The 23,524-nt window shown below is 41.8% G+C and overlaps 1 protein-coding gene across 1 annotated transcript in view; it reads left to right on the forward strand.

Annotated features, from left to right (window-relative positions):
* The window catches only part of lrmda (leucine rich melanocyte differentiation associated), a 193,181-nt gene that overhangs the window by 119,464 nt on the left and 50,193 nt on the right, over nt 1–23,524 (forward strand). Inside the window, exons 3-6 of the mRNA XM_070916592.1 lie at nt 9,059–9,185; nt 10,557–10,696; nt 13,904–14,030; nt 19,735–19,755. Of these exons, the coding sequence (XP_070772693.1) occupies nt 9,059–9,185; nt 10,557–10,696; nt 13,904–14,030; nt 19,735–19,755 (415 nt within the window). The remainder of the gene's footprint in view (nt 1–9,058; nt 9,186–10,556; nt 10,697–13,903; nt 14,031–19,734; nt 19,756–23,524) is intronic.

Consider the following 23,524-nt stretch of genomic DNA (forward strand, 5'->3'; position numbering starts at 1 on the left):
ACAGTTGATTTGCAGTTCTATTTTTTTCCCACATTTGACTGTCATCCCATCGAAGTAACATATCTGTCGGTGTCTTTGAGTGTCTCACGCTGAATGATAAATATGTACATCCAAACTGGGATTCAGTGCCAATTATGCATTGACAGAGATGTCACAGAGAATGTAACATTTAAATTAAAATGATGGCATTCAATTTCAAACGGCCTTGTGCGGTGACATGTTTTATTATCTCCTTCCGAGGTGTAAGACAAGGCAAAAACAACAACAATGAACGAAGGAACTATCCCAAAGGTCAAATCAATAACTTTGTTGTTTCTCTCCTTTTTCTTGTTGGCACCACCTACATGTCAATCATTAAGCCTATTAATAGGCTTGTTAGAGCAAAAACATACTCTTGGCTTTTATTGTCACCTTGGAAAAACTCAACACTTTACCAGCTTTGGGAGGCCCTGAAAAACCTTCCAGCTTCTAGTAAACAGCGTTGCAAACTGCACTAACAAAAATGTAAATGACATGTCAATGTTGGTATAATGTTACTGCAGTTATATTGATTTCTTTATGATGATTTTACATGAAAACTATAATCGTATTATGTCGTACATGGAAGTGCAGCAAGCTCTACAGTATAGTGCACAGGAAAAAAATACAAGGCTTGATACTTTAATTGGCAGGAATACTTGTCTAATTATCACTTTTCTGCTTGCTCTCCATGCTGAGATTATGTAATTATCTTTTCGAAACAATGTGGGACGATATTGCTTTTTTTTGTGTCATTTCTGAGACGCCTCTGTACCTGACACTCAGCAAGCCACTTAATAATATGCTAGAAAGGCAGCTAATTATATCATAATAATGGCTTGATGAAAGCAATAAGGCAGGCCGGTGAATGAATGATAGCGCTTTTAGACGGCTCAAGTTCATCTTTATCCCAAATTATTGGAATCACACTAAACAGGAAGTTCTTTTAATTACTAGTGTGTTTATTCATTATGCCACAAGAATTTGGAGTCTTTGCATTTGTTATCATTATGCAAACCACTGCGCAAGCTAAATGATATGTTTCTCTGCAATGATATTTTCAGCAAATTGAATCCCTTATCAAGTTAATTACTCCATGTTTACAAGCCCCCCAAGCTAGGATATCCCAATTAAAGACTACACCTGTTCTGTTTGTGGGATTTGTATTTGTTACATGTGTCATTACATGTTCTCCTGCAGAGCACAGGTTTGTCAGGGGGAAGAACCACCAGTTAGACCCCTTACTGGGCTTCCAGATTTCATTCTGCCTCTACAAACATTCAAGGCTGACTGGTGTCATCTAGTTATGGGATCCTTTGCAGGAAAGAGGCAGGAACTCAGCTGACACACACATCCGCAGGACCTGCGGAGGGGGTAGATGGGTGATCTGACGGAGGGCGCGGGCTCGAGCAGCGGCAGCATCAACAGCAGCCGTAGACTGCTTTCGAAACTTTTTAATTAGCACTAATTACCTTTGCAGGAAAATGTTGAGGCTTGAAAGGATTTGTGTCAGCAAGTGGGAGATCAAAGATTGTGGTGCTGTGCATTTTAATCTGAACACTGAGGGGTAATAGGGAGCTGTTTGTGTGTTAGAGAGAGGGAAGGAGGGAGAGAGGAGGAAAAGAGGCATCCCAGGTGGTACTTGAGCAGTCTACCTCTAGTAATGCTGTCTACCAATCACACCACAGGTCCTGTCACATTATAACATTTTCCACTAATATAAAGAAATTAACTTTTGTTTTTTTTGTTTTTTTTTAATTACTGGATTGAATCATGGCTTTCCCTCACTCAGTTCATTTTCTCCTTTATCTGTGTGCATGCATTCCTCAGTGTCAGTATGTGCACACACGTGTGATTTTGTGTGCACCGCTTCATCAGACTGACAGGCATTTCATAGAGGTGGTTTTTAATGCATGCCTGGACATCACTGTGGCAGGGTCATCCATCAGACTTCAAGACAACATCGATCATTTGCCATGAAGAGAGCGCGGGGTAGTGATTATTTGCTATTAGGTGGATGCTGAGGCATACAAATGGCTGGCAGTTGACAGTTGAACTCACTCAAACGTAATGCGGGATGGCTCCCCCTCTCAGTGAAATGTTGACAAGCACTGAGCCTGAACACTGTAATGACAGAGCGTACAGGCAGACAGGGCACTGAGGGATTCTTCCTCATAGATCGCAGCATCTATTATTTAATGGTTCCTTTATTTTATTGCAAGAGTGCATGCGTTTTTTCTGCAGTTACATATTCTGTATACATATATTTGTGCATTATTTTATTCATGAAACATTCATTGTTTAATGTGAAGCACACTTACTGCAATATGCCTTGGCTGATTGACCCTGTCACTGTAATTCTACAGTATTATATACACTTCAGGATGTGTGAGCCTGTGTAGCATGCATGAGAGCTTGTGTGTGCTTGTTTGTGCCGCATTGATGTCCTCACTGACTGAGATGCCATCAGTGAATTGATTTTCAGCTCCCGCTCACTGAGAGAGGAGGGTGTTTGTCATGTGGATAGGCAACTAATCTTTCAATACAAACATTCACAAGACGCATGGCTGTACTGTGAGCACAGTCCAGGCGCTACGAGGAGGGAAGCGTTGTGTAGGCTCTGAAGGAGCTTGGCCTCACCAGCTGCTCGCCTCCCTTGTATGATGATGTATTTTAGTGTTGTACATGGGAAGAAGCTGTCATTCTGTCTGGCCTTGTAACAAACCTCACTTGCTGAAACTTTAAAATAGACGTCCACCATTCTGCAGCGATCTCTCAATTTCTTTCTGCACCAGGAGAGAGGCTACTCTCTCCTTCCTCTCAATCGGGTCATTGTTGGAGCTTAGACTTCATCCCGGGCCAAACCGGGGTCAAGCAAGGCTTATGAGGTTGGACCTGACAGGAATGTCTGTCAAGTCCTTATCCCTTGGCCAGGGTTGATCCAGGGTCATTAATCAGACAGGGATTGGAGATGTAAGGGGAAGCATGAGGCCAGGTGATGCTGACCTCAGTACAGTGGCTTTGATTTTGTCTGGCCCTGGCTCTTCGTGTGTGTATGTGTGTATGTGTGTGTTTGTGTGTGTGTGTGTGTGTGTGTGTGTGTGTGTGTGTGTGTGTGTGTGTGTGTGTGTGGGGGGGGGGGTGGTGTGTGAATTGACAGGATCAGTCCCTGTCTGATTCACAGTGCTCTCAGCCCCTCTGCCAGCACTAATGACATTGAGAGAGAATATTAACCTCACACACTCAGCAGGAATATCCACAGGGGTAGTCTATAACTCAGACACTGCAGGATCCACAGTGGTATTATCACTCAAACACACAGGAGCTAGCTTTAAACGTTCGACCGACACACCATGGTGTAGACATTTTCAACAATTTAATTTGCACTTCTCACATAATAACCTCGTGTAGCATGAAGCAATGAGCAGTGCTATTTAACTTTTTCATCAACAAAGAACTTTGCTAATTATATTTCACAGATTTCTTCTTGCTTGAATTTGTTTATGCTCTCTAAAAAGATATTTTTGTTTTGCAAATGATGTAACCCTGTGTAAAGTTCAATCTGGCATGCCACCTCCAATTGACAGCTTTGTAGCTAGTGATGCTTTCACACACAGGCTGTCAGGAGCAAGCATAGCACAATATTCAAAACAGATTAAGAGTGAACCCACATAAAGAAGAGATTTGCTGGCGGCACCAAATGTACTCTAATGATTTGCATCGCCATTAATAGTAATTTGCAGCTGCCTAGGAGGAGACGTGTAATCCCCTTCCCATGTGTGAATTGACATGCATTGAGGGAGGGCTATGTGTGTCCTGGACGTGTGATCTTTAAATGACTGCCACCTGAGGCCTAGTAATACAGAGAGAGGAGTGCCACACTGAGCGCTGACTGTGAGGGAGATAGGGGGTGAGAAAGGGAGAGCTGTGGGGGAGATACAGACAGATAATGACAGTCTAATTCACCATCGCCGTCAGAGATGCATGTACAGAGACGCGTATAGGCCATAAACTGTAGCTGGAGGCAAGAGTGCTGGAACAGACCTGATCAGCACTGTGTGGAGGTGGTAGGAGGGCTGTTGCAGGCTTGAGGGGTTGCAGGGCATTAATTTGCTTTACAGATAGTGTCATCTTATTTACCATGAGCTTATCCTGATAGTGTTTTGATGCTGTATTTTGGTATTTTTTGAGGGTTATTTGTGTTTTTGTTCTGGGTTAAAGTGGTGAAATGCAGCAGTGTTGAGCTAATAGAGACTTGGTGTATTAATAGGTTATATGTATTTCCATTATTGTCACAAAGCTGAATGACTGATGTGACCTTTCCCTGTCACCACCACTTTATTACACTACAAAAACATCAGTTCTATCAAGTCATTTGGTATCACATTTAACATTTTGAGATTTTTCTTTTGATAAAACAAGGAAAATATCAGAAAATTGGGTATAATGAATCTTTAAAGAGTGTCAGTAAACAAGACAGAATGGCGTCGTTATATCCTTAAACAACTGCACATTGGTGCACTGGTTAATATTTAGACTTGATCCTTAAAATAATTGATTTGTATTGGAAACATTACCTAACAGAGATAACATTATCTCTGTGGGAGGTCACATTGTTTTAGGACAACTAGATTTGGGAATACAGATAATTTATTACATTACTGATTGAGAGATATTTTGAAGTGTACAGAGTGGCAAGAACCAACAGAATATGTCTTGACTATTTCAAGCCAAATGGCTCTCCAGCCACCTCCCTCCCTCTCTAACCAGCCCTCCTCCGTTCACCTTTCTTATTAAGTTTATTAAAACCAGTCCACATTCTGGGCTTCCCAGGTCCAGTTCCTTTTCCCATTCATTACAGTACCTTATCCTGGCAGGCAATCTGAAGTGTGCACTGAATAGTCCATTATGCACATATGAAGGCCATCATGGCCCCAGTATTGGTCAATTCGTCAAACATTTATCTGTTGCCTTCTGAACAGGACGTCATTACGCCTGTCACTCTGCAGCTCTGGCCCTCCGTTTAGAATAACATGCATTGCTTTTCTGCACCACTGCGGTCCTTAAGAGGACATCAGCCCTTTAACTGTGGACTGCAGCTGCGAGGGCTCTCCAGCTTTTCAAAGTGTTGTGTTTTTTTAATATACATCAGACTAAGGAGCTTTTTCAGTATTGCAGTACTAGCTGTGGGGATGTTGGTTCTGTGATCTCTATCACCATTTCAGTAATGGCAGGAGGCTTTGAGGTTGTTTTACATTATAGCTCTGTAATGTACGGCTTAGACAAACTCCACATTTGACCTATCGTCTTCAGAGTTTCTCAAAATTGCCAACTTAGATTAATTTAGGCGACAGTTTCAAAAGCAGAAGACATAAGACGGGAGACTGTAACATATGTAAAAGAGCCATGGCTGCCGTTCTCCATCTTTCATGTGTTGCCTGAGGATATCTGACATGACACTAGCGCACACCATTGGCAGGAGTGACTGACATTTCAGCCAATAATGGTCGAGAGTTTTCTTCCCTCTGTTGTCAGCAGTGGTTTATCAATCACTATGTCTGCATTAGTATTAGTGTATTGATCTGGCAGGGCTGCTCTCTGGGTCAGTGTCTCCTCTCCAGTGTCCTTGTCTGGTTTCTCACATCATCCATTGCTTCCTGTGCCGAGTTTCTGCTCCAGCTAAATATTAGTGTTATATGTTCCCTGCGTGTTCAGTAGACAGGATCTTAGCAGATAATGGTACTTATACTATAATAAAACACATACATGTGCCACTTATGTAAGCCCAAAAGCACACACACTGATGCACACAGGGCTGTATGATGTATGATGGTGAGCTTACACAGGCTAAGTGGTAGTCAAAGCGTAAAGACAGCCGTGTGAAGTATTAGCTCTGACAATGAGGCTGATCATAATTATCTTAACAAGGAGAGGATTCATCGCCTCACCTCGTTAAAGGTACAGCCTCTCTCTCTCTCTGTCTGTCTGTCTCTCTCGCTCTCTTGCTGGGAAGAGGTTTAAGAAAATCACACGTTACTATAGAAATCATATATTTCTGAATATATAAAATGAGGTGATGCAATGTTGATGTGAGAGTAAATCATTTTTTATATAGCATTTGTAAGATTTTCTGTCATTTTTAGTTTAGTTATTCCATATTTTCATAGCTAATGATATACAACAATTTCATTTGTGAAAATCACATTAGCAGATGGCGAAGTGGCAGTTGTAGCAGTAAATCTGTGAAAACATTTACCTTTGCAGTGGAACTAAAGATACATTACTGAATATTTCCGTTATGAATTACATAAAAAATCAATTCATGTATATTTCCTGAAAATTGTATGTGTGTTTTCCCGAGTTTACCATTTACCAAATCTCTATAGCGTTGGGACTCAAGTCAATTATGCTCATTAGTTTTGTTAAAAGCAAAAGCTGCTCTTTTTTCTTTTTCTTTTGTTTTTTTTAGAAGTGAAGTACTTTTACTGCAGTGCTTAAACTATGTTAGTTTTCCAAGCCGCACATTAAAACAAGAAAGCTTATAAAAAGTAATGAAAGCAGCTATGGAAATCTGCAGAGGGAGTACAGAAAGCTGGAGAGTATTAGAAGTTCAATCCCTGCACTGTAGTTAATGCTGGATGGGACTCAGTGGCTCTCCCCTGGCTGTGAATTTAACTGATTAAATCAGCCAGTGCACGCAGCAGTGGTGACATGAAAACAACAATTAATAAGGCTCCCTCCTGTGCCACGAGGCTCCCTTTAACCGAGCAGCTAATAACATAACCCACAGGACTGCAGCCCATCATACACACACACGCACAGGTGGCAATAGTTAGTTAGCAATCTTTGTTCACAGCAAATGCAGCAATGTTTATCCAATGTGGTACACAACTGTGCCTAACTACACATTTACAAAGATTATACTTGCAGTTTAATTGCGTGTTGTACCAAATTCCCTGTCAATAACTAACACAATAACTGTGCTGAAAAATATACATTTGTTTTCTAATAGCTAGTTTTTGGCCAACAGCCCAGTCATACCAATGCTACCATACTTCTACTCATAGATTTTCATAATTAGTAATTTTTACAAAGCCAAGCAAGACAGAAGACACAACATGAACATGACACAACATCATGATTTTAGCTAGCTATTTTTTTTTAATCTAAGACAAACAACAATGAATTGACCAAAGAATAACAACAAAAGCAGAAATTTCATTTGTCAGTATATCTGAAATGTATCTTTTTTTTTTACCAGCTTTATAGATTTAAGTATACTTAATGGGCCTTTTTGCTTTCATAAATGAGAAGCGCCATGGGGGGAAAAAACAAGTAAACAGAGTAGGATTTCATAAAACTGGCACATCTCTCCATTCATCCATCTTGCCAACGCATTAATCAGACCTGATAAGAGGTTGTCAGATAGCGGCTTTGCCAGCACACTGGCTAGGTGCTGTCAGCTGTTGTTGTGGGTATCAAGAGTGTGTGTGTTTGCAAAATGTTGATGGCTTTTGAAATGAGGCGGCTCAGTCTGCCTCACTCGCAAGTCAACAATAAGTTGCTGATTTGTCGTTTTCCACCCAAGATGACGGTTGCAACGCTTTGTAGTTCAAAAGTTGCTGCCAGTATGTCCACTCCGTGCATCAGTGTGTGTTTTTAGATCAGAGTACAAGCTGATTGGTCAGAAAAGACACACAAGAAACAGCAGATAGAGCAAGATAACAGTTGGTCTGGCTAACTAAGTCAATATCTTAATAGATCCAAGTGTATTTTTGTACACCACGTTATATTGTAAGTACTCCCTTTTTCAGAATGTAGTCCCTTTACATTACGCTGCTTACTGCTCCTTGTCATCCATTTGCAGATTGTCATGATAAAGGTGTTATATTTATATAGCTAGACGTTGGTTTGTATCATGGCAGCCATTGACACAAGGCAGATCCAGGGAGGAGCAATAGTTCATGCTGCAGCTGTTTAGACCTCACTGTACCTTGACTTTGTCATATTGCAATGTGACACTGTTCACTGGAATGTATATTTACATAACCTGATGTCAAGGTTATCTGTGTGCTTTTAAAACAAGAAACATGCTCTACTGTACTTTTAATATAGAGCTTAATTTATATAGTCAAATATGTTTAATAAATTAAAAATACTGTGTGTGTACAGTTGTGTGAACTGTGAGAAACCGATCTTGAGAAGTATACTGTCTGCGTCAAGTTCTGGCAGATTTAAATGTCAATGAAGTCACCCAGGACGCTTTAACATGGCATGTTGACAGTGTGAAGGATTAGACAACACACACATTGCCTTTGTGTACCTTCCATGACTTGAACTTCGCAGGGGCCCTAACATTACTCCTAACACCACCCTCCATCATTTTTATGCCTGCGTGAATGTGTATGTGTGTGTGTGTGTGTGAGAGAGAGACGGAGAGGGAAAGAGTTGAGATGACCCTTCACCTCTCTTCGCAATGCGTCATAAAAATGAGCGGAAAGGCAGAATTCCTCCTTTAAAAGAAAAAAGGCCCTTTGATGTTAAAATCCCAACACTAACCCCTTTCGCGGCACAGTTGCAAAAAACGTTTCCCTTCCATTCCATCTGTGATTGCGAGTGTATTCCGGTTCCTCTGTGAAAATGATGGATGACAAGTTAAATTTGTGTCTGGGGAGTGAAGGTGAACTGTGACAGAGTGATTTGTCTTGGGAATGGAGGGTTAGGGTCAGGCGAAACTGGGCGCCTCAAGGCACAAGACATTGACAAATTCATCCTGCCCGCCGCATTTCTGAAGCCTTTTGTTTTGAATCCTGGCTACTCACAAGTGACCCCCATCCCTCATCCTGCCAGGCGCTGAAGGATGCCTCACCATGCCAGGGGAGCTCAGCACCACTAATTCTTGTCATTCACTTCCCTGACAGGCCCAGACCCATACTCTCCCGGCGTATGAAAGAGGGGGGGCTGAAATATTTATTTCTGCACAATAACGGCTGACCAGATTTAGAGCCATAACAGTTTTCCTGTTGCCTTATCATTGCAGGTCACTGGCAGGCCTCAAAATGTTCACTGAGCTGGAAGAGCTGGTCGTCGACAACAATCTGCTTGGAAATGACCTCCGGTTGCCCAGGTTACCCAACCTCCACACCCTAACACTCAATAAGAACCAAATATCCTTTCAAACTAATCCCTTTCTCATGTTGATTTGCAGACTACTATGCAGACATAGATTACAGGCATCAGTATCAGAATCAACACTTTATTTTGCTCACATTCATATGTCAATACAACCTGCCTTTGTCTCATAGAACCAGTTTTTAATGTCATGGTTTTGCAGGAAGCACTGTGTGTTGCAAAAGAGAGTAGAAGAACTTGGCTGTCACAGAGCTCCACACAGGACTAGTTTTTGAACCACAGGGACCTCTAGTGGAATCAGATTTTAGAGTCAACATAACAGATGTGTTTTTTATTTTCAAAGAGAATTAAAAAAGTGTTGGATTAAAACTACATCCCAAGAATGAGGCATAACATTGTGCTTTTGCTGTTTGGTATTATCAATAGTTTTAAATTATAGAGAAAATTCTTCACATTTGCATCAGTTGCATTTTGCTTTATTACACTGCTTTACCTCACTGAAATAAAATGATTCAGTTATTTCATTTGTCACAAAGCACACGAGAACATGCTCACATTTTGGCTCATTGATTATAACGGCCCTGTGTGCTCTACCACCCAAAGTAAACACATTAAAACCAGAGCTCTGCACAGCCTAAATTCAAGACATAGACACATCGCGAGGCTGTTTATGATCAGTCAGAAATATGTGAACTTCCCCTCTAAGCTTCAGAACAGGTTTAGCAATGTGTCCTGTTTTCCCCTGGTTATGCAGATCCTACTGGGTAACGATGCTCACTCTCTCACACACACTCACACACACACACACTTCCAGAGTCAACATTAAAACTGGGGCTCCTTGAAGTGTGCGTCTGGGACTGTGTGCTGAGTTTGGTTGTGAAGTGGTCGGCACATGCTAATAGGCCAATTATGTACATCCTGTCGTGGCACAGTGCCATTTTAAAGCTCGAGCACTGCATTAGTGCAGTTGTATTTTGACACTTTGGGGCTCAATTTTCCAAGTGAATGTATTAGTGATGAATGTGCCTGCTTAGGGGCTGTTTGTTTTTTCCACGTTTCGCAAAAGTTTTCCACAGCACGGCTCTGGGAAGCACGGACTGTTTGAACCACAGGGCATCCATCATTTTGTCACTGTTCTGCACCCGGCCACCTAGGAAATGAAAGAGATCGAGAGAAAGGGAGAGAGAGCAGCAGCCAAATTGTGTCACTACTATATGCCAAAGACTGCACCTTAAATTGCCCCTCTGTCTGCCCAGTCTCACAAAGCCAGTGACTAGCCCCTTTGAGCACCTCGGTAAATTTGACAGTGACGTGTTTTAGTGCAGACAGGCCCGGGAGGGGCTGTGTGGGTAGTAAATGCTAATGTAATTAACAGCGCTAGGTCCTTGACATCCGCCCTTTGACACCTGACTGATATCGAGGCACTGCTGGAACACTTGGCTGATGTGACCCCGTCACTGGAGTACCTAAGCCTGCTGGGAAATGAGGCCTGCCCCAACCAGCTGGTCAGCCCGGATAAGGATGAGGACGACTACCAGAGATACAGGTTTGTTACTACATGAACTGTGATGATGTCAAACATGAATAAGGAATCAATAGATATATCATCAAATAGATAGATAGATAGATAGATAGATAGATAGTGTTCTGTGTGTGTTTATGTTTTCAGTCAGATAGTTTTGATACTGAGCTATTCAGAGTGATAGCTTTTTGTAAGTAATGGATTTGGAGATGTTCTCTTTTTTTTTTAACATCCAGCCCCCTACATTTCACAAGCAGACTGTGGATTCAACCACATCACTCTAAAAGCTTTGTCAACTGGCCCCCTCTACACTCCAGTTTGCAAAATGGATTTCATGTGTGACTAGTCACCACCACAAATGAGTGTTTACTGCCCTGCCTTACCAGAGCAGATGATGCATTAAACATCAAGCTAGGCCTCAAGCCATGCAATATGACCACCATTTGTCAGGGTCCTTTACATGAAATGCGATAAAAGGCGAAAAGCATACTCTCTTTTGTCTGTTTTAGCCCTAAGTGCTTGTTTCTGACTCTGTGTTGCCTATTAATCATTTACCACCCATGCCTTTCTTGAATAATCTTTCTTCTCTCTTTTTGCCCCCCCCTCCTCTCGCGCTCACCCCCCCCCCCCCCCTCCCCTCACATGCTTCTCTTACTGGTGAGGAAAGCTGTTCTGTTTTGACTGACAATGTCTAGCGTCCTGTAATGTAATATTCATAATGTGTCACATAGTAAAACATCAATTTGAGCGTGATGCAGATTTCATGTCTGACAAGGTTAGGCTGTATGCAGGTCGTGACAGCACTGGCCTTGGGCAATAAATACCCAGCCCAGTGCCTCGGGAGCGCTTGGTCTCTCAAGTGAAATACCCTGGTGCGTTGCATCGGTGCCCCAATTAGTGCAATGACATAGAAACATAGTATTCATTCACACAGTATTATGTAGTCTGCGGGGAGGTTAAATGTTGTCCTGTTCTTAGCCGACCGTGCATACTCTCAGTGGCCATTTGTAGTACTACAATAACACAAGAGTTCAAAGCTGTAATATTATATGTTCACAATGGTTACTGATTATGCCCCATTGTGCTTATAGGACACTGTCTCCTCAGAAGACTGTCCGCTTGAGAAACCTGGAAGTATTGTGACAATCGATAGCCTCTGTGATGTATAAAGATTAACGTGACACTTTAACCTCTTATCTCGAGAAAAGTTATCAGTTTGTCCGATCTCCTTTTGTGGCAGATCAAAGAGCTTGTGCCTGAGGTACCTCAACCACCAGCTGTACTTTGTGTTCACTCAACCTTATTTTTCTAAATGCCATAAATTCAGCTACATAATAATTACCCACAATGTCTATACTTGTGCATTTTTAAAGGTTTTCACGTTATCTTCCATTGCTGTAATATTAAGTATAATGACTGTTTGGTGACACTTTGTTTTATGGGTCCCATAGTTTCCCAATGGTATGTCTGTAATGTCTAAGGAAGGTTCCTGGAAAAAAAACGACACCATTTGGTAACAATTACAAGGAAAATGGAAATTGTGTTCATTTCAGATATTTTCTGAAGTGTTAGTGTAACCTTCTTTTACCAGAGTAAGTGCAGAGCAGATCAGCTGAACCAAAATGTAAAATTTGTCTTTCTGTGCAGTTTTTTACAGGCAAAATACAGTACAATTCAACAAAATAAAGTTTCCAAAAAATAAGGGTTGGTTTAAATGTATTTCTGTCAGTTTTTCCAGTCATTGTGATTTAAGGAATTCTCTCACGGAAATTCGTCTGGACATTAACAATCACTTAAAAACTCTACCCAACTATGTAACTACTATATAATATCCAGTTTGCTTCGTAAGAACTCAAATAAATTATTGCTTCATATATGTGGATTGTATAAGAAACTTATACTTCCCTATAATTAATACCAAATTACGCATTCTTTCTAAAAAGAAAAAAAAGTTTACTCTACAACAATCACTTCCAAGGGCAGAGAAAATCATATTGTTGTCGACACATGTTTGGCATTGCTAAATAAAGTGTATGAGTCTTTTTTTTCCCCAGTCATCTCTCCTCCCCCCTACCCTCCTTTGCTCTCTTATCCTCCCTCTTTGGTTGGGTTGAATCATTAATATCCCTACTGGCTGACAGAGCCTTGTCATCTGCTCTGACCCTGCGATGGTGGGTTACCTATGGAGAATGACCTCTCTGCATGTCTCCCAAGGGCATCTTCACATTTCATCATGGAAATGCCCTGAACAAAGTCATTGTACAGGGAGGGAGACACAGGATGAGATTGGGGCCTCTTTTTGAGTGCTGATTTGAGTGCTGGTGCTCTAATCGGAAGCAGAGCTCTTATTAGGGGTTAGGAAAAGGTCATTTTAGCCTATAATAATATTCCTATAAGAAGTAATTTAGGGCCATGTGTTTTATGTACTGTTTTAATCATGTGTTTTCTTTTTGCTGATAAGAACTATTCCTGTTTTATGTTTCTTTTAAATTATATCAAATGTTTTTCTTCCATAATTTTGCTCATAGATATTTTCTGTTCCGTGTCAGTCTAAACGTGATCCCTGCATCCCCTCCTTATAATCCTCAGGTGTTGAAAACTTGACACGGGCTTTGCCATCTCCCCTCATCGCCATCGCCATCATCAATTTGTCACGGCTCTTTGCGCACAGGTCTTGTCTCTGCCCATATCCCCCGTCCTTTCTCACCCTCCACTTAGGTGCTGCATGCATGTTCTTTTTGGCTACCAGCTCAGCCCTGACATACTGGTTCCTCTCTCCCTGCCTGCCTGTGAAAGGATCTGTTGTCATCTATGTATTCCAACCATTATCTTTTGACATTTCTCTCCCTCCCAATGAAAGACAGAGTGTGTCTGAAAGCTTAGAGAGATATCTGTGATGCTACAAGAATGACAGCTCTGGCAGACGGGTTGTATCTCCTTTCGTGCTATTTATGTCGTACTTATTCTTATCAGCTTTGAAGGTTATTACATGCAAGAAAATATCACCATTAAATCTGCATCACCATTAAGTCTCAGTAAACACGGGTTCTTTTCAAGTTTAGTTGATGCGCGCATTTACATATTAGAATGTGTGTCAGTTTGATTAGTATATCACGGTTTACACACTTCCTTAGATTCTCTGTTTGTCTCCTTGTCAAGAACCGGCCTATAAGGAGACCTTTTAAGGCAGCAGCGTGGTACAGTTTTAATTGAATTGTTGTTTTCTCACAGGTACTTTGTTCTGCACAAGTTGCCCCAGCTGAAGTTTCTGGACACCAGGAAAGTAACCAAAAAAGAAGTGATGGAGGCACAGGAGAGAGGAGCATTCATGAAAGTGGTCAAACCCAAGACGGAAGCTGTAAGTTAAGCTCTGTTGTTTTTTTTTATTTGTTTGTTGTTGTTTTTTCACACAGTTTTAAGTAGTTGTCCCTCTGAAGTCTTGAGTGGATTTGTCACATTCGTCCCTTTCTTCCCTCTTCTATTCTTTTCCTTTATCCTTCCTTTCTTCCTGTGCATGCTTGACTGTCAGTCTCCCTTTACAGAGGTCCTAGCACTGTGGCCCTTTGTAAAGAGTCTCTCTTTACTATCGCCTCAAGTGTGCATGTGTGTGTTGTATGTGAGTGCATGTGTGTGTAAATGTGTGTGACCACGGCCTGACCTGATTCCGTATGCATGAGCCCAGATCAAAGACGACGGGCGGCTGTCCGGTCGCGGTTGTGTTGCCAAGTGTGACATGGCTGGCGATTGGAGTGACAGCTCACGTACATGCCGCTCACAATCGCTTAATTATCCCGGGCTCATGCACTTATTCCTCCCTCTCTTGTTTTGGGCCACACAGACTAATTAGAGTTCGGGAGGTTCATAGATATACCCACTTCACCCCCTTTTTCCCCGTCTTCTAGCCCTTTGATAATGCAATATAAATGAACGGCTTTTGCCTAGATTTGATTTCATGTAATTGTAAGGTCATGAAATATTTACTGTTTGGATCCGCTAAGCTTTGTCGTTTCAAGGTCTCTGGGGCTCTGACAGTGAGCCTGGGAGTAGCAGGAGCGAAGGCATCCAATGACAAATCAGAAGCACGTGAGTCGATGTCGGGTTTAAAAGTGCACAAGGAAAACAATATTTTATTGTTTCAGACAATCAGCTAAGATAGTGTACTCTTTTTGTGTCAGTTCATGCGTTGCTTTGTTCTTGATTCTTTATGCAAGTGGCAAACGAGAAAGCAAAACACTAAAATAATTTAACCTCAGTCTGGCGTGTTTGGTAGATGGAGAAAAATGGAATGAAAACACTGTTCATCCACTTTATATAAAAAGAAACTAAGGACCTTTACAATGCTTTTTGGCAGGGTAAAGTCACTTTATAAGATATTATTTACATAGCTTGTCAGTGAAACAGAAATGTTTGCCTTTGTCGCCACAGCCTTAGATGAAAGGAGAGATAATCACCGATTCTAGCTGACATGATGTGTGTGTTTTTGTGTCTTTGTGTCTTTGAACCTGCTGTATATGATTATTTATTCCCTATGCAAAGTAAAAGGTTACAGCTTTGATGAAAATGCATCTACCCCCCATTGCACACAGTATTTTGTTCGCTTGAACATACTTTTTCTGTCCTATCCGCAGTTCCTTATTAGCAGTGTTTGACTGAGTCTACACAGTGAAGATCATTTTTGCGCGGACATATCCCGTGTCTGGGCCCTGGGATGTCACAGCAGCATTTCCATAACATTTGTTTTGAGTTAGATGAGATATGATGTGTCAACTATCTCAGACTTGATGAGCCATGAGTACCTCCCGGCTCTAATTGTCCACATCATCAGAGTGATTGTTAGCTGACCAATAGTGCGGGCCACCAATTAACGAAACGTCTGCAACCAAACAGAAAAGCGAGGAGAGATGATGGCATAATTAGATATTTGTGTTTGCTTTTATGTCTGGTACAGCAGGGTGTTGCTCATAACAGTAGCTCATGGTACAGTGTCTGCCATTTACTTCGTTACAAAGGATGGTAATTAGCTGTCTCACTGTCGCTTGCACGACCATTTGAGTCTCAATTAGTGCACATATCAGAGGGAAAAAATACAGGGCCGCAGACGTGATTTAAAAGGTTTATTTATGAAATTATTTGACTTTTGGTGTATACGTTTTTTGCTCTTTTTCCTCTAAGACCTTATATGACGAAGTCCCTTCCTACTGTTTACAGTAGATAAATTGAAACCATAGAAACAGCAGCAACTGCAGGAGGGTTACACTGATACATGCCCACTCATGACAGCATAAATCTGAAGAAAGAGCCCCTTCTCTATCAGATCATTCCCAGTGCATGATGTGCGTATTGGAATAGTTAATGGGCTCGCTATGAAAGAGACAGCGCTGAACTTTCGAGACCTCTCTTGAGTCATATCGGAGTGGATTGTGACCACAGTTTTAACTCCTTTTCAATCATGCCATTATGGCATGGCACTGAGCTAGGCCACATGGTTCTGATAAAGCAGTTATGGTCCTTAGCACAATCTGAACACCATAACTTTTCATACATTCCCAATGTTTTCCATGTTGCCTAAATCACAACCAGACAGTCAATGGCCAGTTGTTTGCAGGAAAAGGCACACACACACACACACACACACACACACACACACACACACAAAGGCTTCTGATGAGATTTGCAAGTTGCAGAAATAACAAAAAGTTGTCAAACCTTCACTGCAAAGAAGAAAACACAGAATTGTGCTAAAATAAGATACCCATGTTCATACACTGAGGATAATTGTACCGCTTCTTTAATTGTTGTTGTGTGTCTTCATGCACTAGTGGGCATGACACCATAAGTGGGTGACAATGAGCTGTCCCTGTCTTGTCTGTATGTTTTTGTGTTTGCTTCAAACTCAGAGGGGGGGTAATTTTCTCTTTTGGATTTTTGCTATATTGCATTTCTGAGTGGAGAGGACAAGTAGTTGGACAGAAACGGATGCAAAATGACAACCACAAGAGAGAGAAAGAATAAAAATCTATATAAATACCTGAAGTAAACAAACAAAACAAAAAAAACAGCAGGGACGATTGAAGGGTTTTCCCAAAACCACAACACTAAGCAGAGTCAGAGTGGAAAAGCCTTGAGCTGTATTTTGGGAAATTGGGCGTGTTGGAATGCTATAATGTGATAATTCTCTTTGAGGACTTAGAGGTCATGGAATGAAATGGCGTTAAACCACGTAGAGCCATTTGGACTGAGTTGGGCCGTTTTCGGAAAATACATGTGGTACTTTTTGGCTCGGTTCCTCCACCTCCCTCCACTCTGCCACGGAGCCCACATTATGCTGTCGAACCCTTGGGTTAAACTGGCCATGTCTATCAAAACACTGTGACAGCACATTCTGTTTTCAGATCCCAAGCACTGCTTAAAAAAGTGCGTAGCAAATTTAACTAGTAGAATAACATTTACTCCTTGCCACATGTTTAAGAGTGTTTCACAGTGAATGAAGTAACTCCATGGTTCCCCTCACTAAGCACAGCTTGGTAGCTACGTCAGCGGGTATAAATGTTCCTCGGATGTCACTTAGATTTTGCCTGGACGAAGTATTTGACTTGATTTTCTAGCATGAACACAAGTTTTTTTCCCTCCACATCCTTCTGCGTGTAATGTAAAGCAGACTGCATTGCAGGGTGGCTTGAGCCAGCTCCCGGGTCCCATGAGTCTCTGCACACAGGGTAACGGTTCTTCAAGGGAATTGACAGTGACAGAGCCAGGAAAGTCCTCAAGTGGATCTTTTCAGTTCTGTTTTTTCTTCCCCAGACACTAACCTGTTTTACTCTGCAGTAGACAGCGGTTCATTTCAAGTTTTCACTGAAGGGAGCAGTCCGAATCGAAGATAGACTGCATGGTTTTAGACCCATGATTGTGCATTATGTGATCCATGGTTGTGGCTTTTTCTGCAATGCAACTCTGGAAAAAGAGGAGGCATTTTGCTATAGGTTGGTTGTTTTGCTTCCTTTTCAAGTCTCAAATGTACCCTGTAAAGTATGTTGCCACGTTCATCTCTGTGCTTGAGAGTTATGAGTTCCCCGAAGCTCTCAAACATAACAAACAGCATGCAATATAGCGCTTTGTGAATGTGCCTTCAGTGGGTTTGCTGAATCATTTTACTGAACAAATGTGTCCTCAGAGAAAACTCAAAGAATATGGTTCTCAACAGGGGAAGGAAATATAACCCAACAGATTGCTGTGGAAGCAAGTTTATTACCACTCTTAGCTCTCTTGCTAGATTCTGTATTTGCACCAGCTATTATACATTCAGAACCCTGATTTTTCATCTTTCTTTCATGACACATTCCTGAATCAATATGTATACAGTAGGTCGAATAAGGACAGCAGTGCGGATTGAGTAGGAGTGGTTGGCTAAATGTAACCATACTGAGTGCCTATCTGCTTTATGTTCAGACAAATAAACTCGCTGACATATTGTGATCTGCTTGCTTTCAAATTATGTTCTTTCCCACATCTTGCATAATGTCTTGTTATCTGTTAATTACTTGAGACGCTGCTGTTCTCCGTCTTTTAATGACAACATATCCTAAATGTTAAAACAGCTGTTTATAATTGTTTGGACGTGTTTAGTTTGTATGATAGACGAAACACACTGCGTGTTTGTGTCAGATATTTCCAGGGAGCCACATGTTCGTTCTCTCAGGTATGTGTACTTGTCTGTCAGTATCTGTGAGTGTTGTATGCCTCCATGTGAGTATTTCTCTGTAACTGTTTTTTTGACTCTATTAAGCCTGTCCAGTGTTTGGACCAGTGCGACAGGCCCAGTTCTGAGCGCTCTGGCAGCTTAAGCTGAGAGGTCATGCGGGGGTTATAAGCCGGGAAAACAACAGCAATTAGAGGGAGTGACTCACACTGTCCACATAAATCATCCAGGCCCTGCATATCATAAACACACTGTAAAACTTTAAAACACAATTAATTGTAAGTAATAGTGCCAAGATTGATTTATTGCCTCTTTCAAAGCCTGGAGACACGGGGTGCGTGACCTGAGTGTCACGTCACTCTTGCAAGCAAGAGATGATAGATTGTATTATTCATTTTTGGCTAAACAGAGAGAATAAAAACAAACATGTGTTTTTGTAAGGGCTTTTATGAGACACTGAAGTGGCCGCGTTGCATTAACTGATTTTCCTCTCCTTCTGCTGGCATCCAGTACAGAGAAGGAACGCCTCTGTGGTGAAGCATTTGTTGTCTCAATGTCTCTTGTGTTTAGCGGTGGAGTTTGAGGCCTGTCAGAAAACAGGCCAAGGCTGGCCAGCAATAATGAGATGTCTCCCTCTCCCATTTTGATATAAAGTTTTCATAAACTCTGACAAATCATGCGATCGTTCACGTAACTTTTTCTTGTCTGTAAAATGTAAGTCTTTGTTAAGTTTTTATTAGTGTAATAATCTTGAGTTCCAGGATTGGCAAGCTACAAAGCCTTTGCTTTTGACACATACTGTTCCAACACGATCCTGTATATGCCTTTTGGAGGGGCCAAGTTTTTATATTAATTTAGCTGTTTTCAAAGTTCCTTTTAGACACAGAAATCTGCAGGGAAATAACACACTTCCATTCCATTCACCTTCCATTGAACACTTACAATTTCTTAGACATATGTAAAGCAAATTCTGCACACCCAGCCCTACATCTCACAGTCATTACGTTCCTTTATAAAACTGAGACTTCTTTCATTGCATGCCAAGGGGTTGTAAAACTTCACAATCCCTTTACATGTTCTGTAGCAACAATATCATAGCCACTAAGGCATCTCTTCAGTTACACTTCTTATCAAATTATGCTTTTAGCTATTACATAGTGCAGTGTCCCAGTGCATTGGCCTATCAGTCCAATCAGAGCTAATCCTCCCTGTTGGTCTCTTTGGTGACAGGGAGATGCTGCTAGCCTAATGAGAGACAGCTGGCTTAGTGTTTTCTGTGCACTAAAAAAAAATCCATCTTTCTTTCTCACCCCCTACCCCACCGGGTGTTTCCACAGAAATGTGCCAAACTTTAAATCTCTCAAAGAGATCAGTTATTTCTTCGCCTGTCTCTTTTAGTTGATGTTGACAGTACACATTAATCACAATTTCAGCACTCGCATTTATAGTTTGCTTTGAAGTTGATTGTCATGTGCACCCTCTTGAGGCAGCTTTGCTTTAATTCACATTCAGATTTTTATCAGATAATTCAAGTAAAGTTGTTGTTGTTTATGACATGCAGATGTTGATATGCTATTAAAGAAGTTAATGAACGTGAGAGCTTAAAATCTGTACTAGACGAGGTGGATACAGTCTTTACAAAAGTGTCACTTTTGTATGTGATTCAGTTAAGTTAATTTGTGTGCAACTCTAAATGTTTTTCTCCTTAAATATGCACCAACACGGTGGCATTGGACCTTCCCCTCCCTCCCTGCGTTGCAGGATCATTTGAGCTTTAATCCATTATGCGAGTTGTGTCTGTTCCTCAGTACAGTGTTAATGGAGATGGAGTCTTCTTTCAGCAGCGACTTTCATGAGCATGCAACAGAGGACGGAGCCAGAGCTGAAAGTCCCTCCACTGAAGTTTGTGCTTACACAGACCTTCTTTGTGGTTTTTAGAGCTTGTCAGACATGTCAAGCGCAGGCTAGAAAAAGTATATTGTTTCCAGCCACTTGGATTCCTTTCCCCCTGACATCTGCCACTCTGCCGAGATGATAAATTCTTGCCTCATTAAGCGTGGGTGTGGGATTACAGGCTGACAACACATTAATCACTGGGCTGGGTGGCAGCAGCCCCGCACCAGCTACAGGCATTGTTAACCAAACTTTTCTAATGTGTCGCTCTCCTCCCTGACAGCCCATAATCAATCATCCTGATTGGCAGGGCTGATAGATTACACTATTTATACTTTGTGTAATGAAAGCTAGCGTTTCCACCTACTGTCATTGTGGAGACGATGATAGGCCACACCGTCCAGCTGAATGGGAACACATACAGAAAGAGACAGAGAGAAAAGAAAGGGTAGGCAGACCTTGGCGCTGCACTGTGAACTTTAAAACAGACACTGTTGAGCTCCATGGTGGGTGGGTGGGGGTTGAGTATTCTGCGAGTCTGTATTGTTCCCCCTGCACAGTATAGCTTAAAGGCAGTCTTCACACCATCATTGAGCTATTGTCAACTTTGTTGCTATCAGTGGCAGGACGTGCTCTCGCAGGTAAAACTATGCTTTGTCTGCGGTGGGATTCAGTTTCCCCGTGACCCCGTTGGTGAGGTGAGGTTTTGTTGTCAAAGCTTCTTTTCTGACAGAAAGTGAATGATTTACACATGTATAACAACAAAATGACAGGACACCATATACTGTATGTGTGTACTTGTCAGTGTGCAGAGGTCGGCAGGATAATGGATTTCCCTGTTTCCTTGCTAAGAGCTTTAGAACTATGTTACATTGCTGTACAACCCCCCTAGCAGTCATTTTTTGCATGGGAACTTGTGGATGAAATGACACACTGCTGGTAGCCTTCAAACATAATAAGGTTATGTTTCTTTTTTGTTCATTTTCAGCCATGCATCTTTGTCTGGAATTAGAGATCTCCTCGGCACACCGAGAGGGGATATTGAATATGAGCTCTGAGTTGAGGGGCTGCCAAGCATTTGGAGAAAAGAAAAGAGGGTGAAAAAACACAGTCCATCATATTTTTGACAGGCAGTAAATCTGAGACTTTTCTTATAAGACAACGTGCTGTCAGGAAATTAGTTAACTAGACCATATTATGGAGAGCCAGGTAATTTACCCTCAGAGATGCAATTGCAAATAACTAGCAGGAGGGCCGCATCCCTGACCTGACATTGCTTTGTGTATAATGCAAAATCTAGTGACATGCTCAATGGGTTCTGTCAGCTGCAGGATTGAATTCTCTGCCTACTGCGTCTCAGTTTGGAGTACGCTGGTCAATTATTTCTGAGGCTGTCAGTGCGTAGGGAGGCACTGTTATTTAGTATGTGTTAACTTGGCATCATTAAGACACTCACCTGACAGAGAAAAGCACACCTGAATGTTATTTATTTTGATTCCCCGACAGGGGTAACCTTCAAACACGTTGACCTCTCCCTATTTTGCGTTTTGTGAAATCCCACTCGGTCCATTAGAAACAGGAGCTGTCGACAGTAGGGAATCAAATGACCGAGAGTCGTCTAATCTAACACGGTAATGTGCAAGAGAAGCTTCCATTTGTTTGGACAGATTGCTCTGATCACATGGTGGCAGTTCAGTGTCTATCCACGCTTGTGGAGTAGACATCACTGTCCACACAATACCTTTAAAACACATACAGAAATGTCATTTTATCATAGATCCATGGGGTTTTTTTTGCCCACAAGCACAGTACTGAACACTCAGAAACGGATGCAGCGGTTTTATGTTGTGTGTTCCTTTGTAAGTGGTCCTTGAACAGAATCAGTAGCTGTGCGATTTATCTTTGCTTTGTGTAAACAGATCGCTGGCATGTGAAAGGCCTAGCTAATTGATATTTCAAATTTTAGATGACAGGGATAGTCAGAGCTCAACAATCAGGACAGAACATAACATTATTAAAATCTTTGACTAGAATCTTAATGATTTTTGGGCCAGTTGATTAAGGGAAAAAGTCAGGTTTGGACATAACCAGTTTAAAATTTGAACTCTGTGGGAAAATGAGAGTTACCATTCTACACTGGCCCTCCAACACCACCAGCCCTGGTGATGAATGGGAAACCTGATCGAGCAAAGCCTCAGCATCACCTCTGTACAGCAGGATGACATGATTAGGAGGTGACAGCTTCTGTAACAACATCTCTGCATTTATCTTTTTCTTCTCTCTCTCTCTCTCTCTCTCTCTCTCTCTCTCTCTCTCTCTCTCTCTCTCTCTCTCTCTCTCTCTCTCTCTCCCCCCCTATCTCTTTCTCTCTCTGTCTGTCTGTCTCTTTCCTCTCAACAAGTCAGACTACTCTATAATTAATGTCCCTGAGGGCTATCCGCAGGTCAGGCAAGGGGGGTGCTGTTGAGACAGGTAGTCTTGACACCTCCAGCTTTGTAGCTTATGCATGCGGGTGGGTAGACGGCTGAGGAGGGGTGAGAGAGGCCAATGATGAGGGCTAGAGCATGTTTAGGTTGGAGGGTAAGTCGGGAGGAATACTGTAGGTTGAAGGAAGACAGGCCTCACTGTGCGACCTTTCCACCTGAGAGACAAAAAGGATGGTTTTTCACAGGATTAACCAGTCAAATCTGGTGCATTATGGGCTTAGCCTGTCAGGAACCTCACATTTGAGTGACAGAGAGGGAACATACAGTTTCAATAATATCAGCACCACATGCATTTAGGAAGGCACTCCAAGTTATGAGATAGATTGTTCAGGGATGGTTGATAGTGAGTAGGCATTGGTTTAAAGAGCACTGGACTTGGTGCAAAGGTAAATAAATTAAGGCTTTGGCTCTGGTCCAAATGTTCAACTAGTCAAGAGTTTGCATAGCAGTCTCGTTTTAATGTGTGCTGCCTCTTACTTTGCTTTTTGAAAGACTTAAGAGACTGTTTAGCCCTTCTGTTCATATATAAGTTTTAAGTGTGCCCTTACACCTTGCACGTCTCATATGCATCTGTCCAAAATCCACACTCTCTCTCCCACTCTGCATTTCACAAACACAGCAGCCCCCTTTTCCCAATCACACTCTGAATAGCCACTCATCCCTGGGTTTTCTACTGGTGGAGAGGCATTTTTTTCTTTTCTTTTTTTTTCCCCTCTCAAGTTTTGAATAGAGGGAGAAAAAAGGGATGAGAGAGAAGCAGGGTGATGAGCAGGGCGA

The sequence above is a fragment of the Enoplosus armatus genome, chromosome 12, assembly GCF_043641665.1.
Source record: "Enoplosus armatus isolate fEnoArm2 chromosome 12, fEnoArm2.hap1, whole genome shotgun sequence".
NCBI lineage: Eukaryota > Metazoa > Chordata > Actinopteri > Centrarchiformes > Enoplosidae > Enoplosus > Enoplosus armatus.